The sequence below is a fragment of the Octodon degus genome, unplaced genomic scaffold (assembly GCF_000260255.1).
Source record: "Octodon degus isolate 3935 unplaced genomic scaffold, OctDeg1.0 scaffold00116, whole genome shotgun sequence".
NCBI lineage: Eukaryota > Metazoa > Chordata > Mammalia > Rodentia > Octodontidae > Octodon > Octodon degus.
The window spans coordinates 8,795,909-8,799,947 of record NW_004524692.1 but is presented as its reverse complement, the minus strand read 5'-3'; the positions used below and the strand labels follow the sequence as shown (position 1 = coordinate 8,799,947).

The 4,039-nt window shown below is 38.9% G+C and overlaps 1 protein-coding gene across 1 annotated transcript; it reads right to left on the bottom strand.

The window, feature by feature from the left end:
* Positions 1-512: 512 nt before the first annotated feature.
* On the bottom strand, positions 513-1,457 carry LOC101569385 (olfactory receptor 6N1-like). Its single transcript, XM_004640003.1, has one exon. It carries the CDS (start codon positions 1,455-1,457, stop codon positions 513-515), a length of 945 nt encoding a protein of 314 aa, XP_004640060.1.
* Between the last annotated feature and the right edge of the window lie 2,582 nt (positions 1,458-4,039).

Genomic DNA, 4,039 nt, shown 5'->3' with positions numbered 1-4,039 from the left:
CCTATTAAACTGTAAATTCTCCACTCTATCTGCATGTCCCTTTACTGTGAGATCCTTCTTGGAAACTTATCTCTACATTCTTGAGATTCTTCCCATCATAAATCATCAGTCCACACTTGAACATTCATTGAAGTGTTTCTTGACATTTCCATTTAGCTAACTTATTTACTACCTGCTTGGTCTTTCTCCACAAATCCTTATTGATATAAATACCATAGCAAGTGAGTATGCTTCCTTAATTTCTTTCAATATCCTTCTCAAAGTTTCAAGTCTACCTGAACATTTGTGTATTTTTTTTTCTAAATTGTATTTTCTTTTTCCTGTATTACTAAGGTTCAGGGATGGCATTTCTCTTTCCTCTACGTTACTCAATTTCTCCTAACGTATAAATCAGTCCATTTTAGTTCTATGTTTCACATATGGTTTGATTGATCGGTTAATAACATGATTTTCTTTACTAATGACTTGAATTGTACAATTACCAAATGGAGAAGCCATGATAGCACACAATCTCAGGGTTTTTGAAGCATACCCCTAATCCCCTGAGGGATCCTTTTAACAGCCTCTTTTACCTCCCTGTTGCGAAGGGTATAAATAATTGGGTTGAGAAAAGGAGTAAGAAAAGTATACACCAAGGATAAAAGCTTGTCTCTGCCCTCAGCACGTACCACGGGTGGCCCTACATACACAATGAAAGCAGAGCCAAAGAATAATATTACTACAGTTATATGGGAGGAACAGGTAGAGAAGGCCTTGGCACGACTGGCAGCTGTCGGCAGCTTCAGCACAGCTTTTAAGATACCTCCATAGAACCCTAAAATAATAACAAGATTGCAGGTGTTGATCAAGCCTATAACCACGATATAGACATGAGCATGCCAGTCTGTATCCACACAGGCCAACCGCATTAAGGGTGCCAGATCACAGAAATAGTGAGCTACTTGCTTCAAGCAGTAGGGCAGAGTGGCGATGAGGCCGGCTGGCACAAGTGCAGATGAGAAGCCAACCAACCAAGCAGCCATTGCTAACCATTGCTGTACCTGTCTGCTCATGAGGGCATGATAGTGGAGCGGGCGACAAATGGCGAGGTAGCGGTCCAGTGCCATGACACACAATAGGAAGCACTCAGTCATGCCCAGTGAGTGGAAAACATACAGCTGTGTGAAGCAAGCAGCTGATGAGATGGGTGAGCTCCCATGGAGCAAGGTGTGCAGCAGTGTGGGCACCGTGGTGCTGACGTACCAGAGCTCCAGGAAGGACAGGACACTGATAAAGAAGTACATGGGTGTGGAAAGCCCAGAATCTGTCTTCACCAGAATAATGATGAACAAGTTCCCTGCAAGAGTGAGTAGATAAACACACATAGTTCCCACAAAGGCAAAAGATTGTAGGGTCTCAGAGGTAGTGAATCCAGCAAGGATAAAACTCTGAACCCATGTGTGGTTGACAAGATCCATGATTCCAGGAGCAAGTGGCACGGGAAGAAGGTGAATATCTTCAAGATTCTTTAGAAGATTCTGTAAAACCCAAATATACAACCAGAAAAAGATATGCAGTTCATCAAATCAACCCCCTTCACACTAAAAAAAAGGAATTGATTAGTCATACAGATAAAAGATTTGCTCAGTAATACCCTGACAGAGTTGGGGTGATTCATAATTCTTGCTTCACAAAGAGGAACTTGGACTACTGCCTCATACCAGTTTTGTGGCCTGGTAGTCTCATCCACACTCCCTGACAGGAATCCTACTTAGGGAAAAATGCCATTTCTACTTCTGCTACATTCCCAAATGAAATCCTGCAGGACACCTTAAAATACTAACCCATACTATATAGCTTTGTTTAAAGAACTAGCTATACAAAACTGTTAGAAATAAGACACATACTTTCTAGAAAATAATTTCTAAGATTCCTTCAATAATTCTCTCTGGTACTCAGCAATATTCTCATTATTGGCTGAAAGAGGAAAAGACAAGGTAGAAAGAATCTTCCATTTGTCAAAACTCAAATTGTAGAATTGGATTATTAATTAATAACCAGATAGGGTACACTTTTATAAAGGCCCTAAAGGGCATCATGCATTAGTAATCTCACAGGTTTTGGAAGAGAAGAAAAAGAATGAGGTAAGGCTTATTCTTTTGTAGATCAGGAAAGCTTTAGTATAACAAACAAAACATATTTTTGGAATTGACTTTGTAAATTTGATGCAGCACTGACCTCAGAATGTATGTTGGGTCTTATGATTTCTCTATTCTTCACCACAACTTCCTCCCTTTAAAATGAATTTTTGTGTTCCTAAAGCTTCTCATAAGGCTCTTAGTCTATGATTCTCTCTGAAACTCTTTGAAAGGCATTTGCAGGTTACCCCTGATGCTCTATATCAACTTACTGACATTTTTATTTCTTTCTTTTTCTTTTTGTTTTTCTTTTTTTTGGTGGAACTGAGGATTGAACTCAGGCCACTTGCCAGAGTTATTCCACTGAGCCATCTCCCCGGTCCCGACATTTTTATTTCTGTACGTTAATTGATCTCATTCAGGAAGTCTCAAGGCCATATCCTAGTTCTCTTCTCTCCTTTTCCACCACTGCCCATTACCTGACTCTGATGGCAATGAAATGTGTTGCACCCTACATGGCATCCTTTCTTCCCCAAGAAACCTTTTAAAGCTATATCTTATATTTCTGGAAATATGTGTCTCCCAGGCTATACTTTTTACATGTTCCCTGGAGTTGCTAAGATTAACTCTCAGTATGGGGCCCTCTGGGGCAGTAAATTAGGAATAGGGAAATGAAACAGCTAATGTTCTATGCAAACAATTTTGCTGAACTTTGCTTTGCGGTTCTTGAATCTAACCCTGGGGATATTGACTCCTCTAGACCACTAGAGATATTGCAATTCTCAAGGAATTCTTTTAAAGTGACAACGCAACTCATTTTTAATCTCAGTACTATCGGGGCTGAGGAAGGATCATAAATTTCAGCCCACCCAGGCCAATGTAGTGACACCCTGTTTCACAATAAAAAAAAAAAATAGAAGGAGCTGTAGAGGAAGCTCAGTGGTAGAGTGACCCTGGTCTCCAGCACAAAACAAGAAAATGCAATTTGCATATTCATAAGCATGCATGTAGAGAATGACACATTAGAAATCCCAGAAGTAGAGATCATCTTAAAAATTCTCTTTCTAAGATTTCTCATCCATCATTGCCCCAGGAACATAACCCACAAGAATGCCATCTTTATTTTTTGGGCTGACCATTGCTATCTTTATATTCCTACTACTACCCTGTTTTCATGGTATCTGCTATCATTTGTTTATTGTTCCAATTATTCCTAACCAGGCTTTGTTGCACAGTACTATGCAAATACTTTAGGGCCAGAGAGGGCAAACTTTTCTGAAGGGACAAGATAGCAAATATTTTATAATTTTCAAGACCTATACTTTGCCACAACTTCTCAGCTGTGCTCTTGTAACCCAAGGTGGCCGCTAACAGTAGGTAAAGGAGTGGGTGTGGTAGTGTTCTGATAGAATTTTATAAAAACGTGAGGAAGATATCTTGAGTTTTTTTTAGTATTTATTTAAATTAAACATTTAAATTAGTATAATTAGAAGATAAAATTTGTACATATTAATAGATTAATTTATATATCCTGTCACACTTTAATTACGTAGTATCTCCTCAGACCCAGACTACAGATCCTATTTGGTCCAGGAGCCATAGTTGAATCCAGGATTGTAGCTTAGCAGCACCATTGCATGCAGATATTGACACAGACATACACATGCTGTATTTTGGGCAAATTATCTCTTATCCTACCATTTTGGGACTCATTCCATGATTCCTGAAATTGGCATGATTCCTGAAAAGATTTATCTCTGTCAAAGAAAATCCAACCAGCCAAAAGCTCTAAGTTCATAAAGAGACAATATGTATTCCTCTTCAATTTTCTCTTCATTGTTCTTCAATGTACTTGCCAAATGTATGATTTTAGAGCCCTGAATAGTGTTCACCTTGGCAAAATAGAGTATAATTGAAAGAAA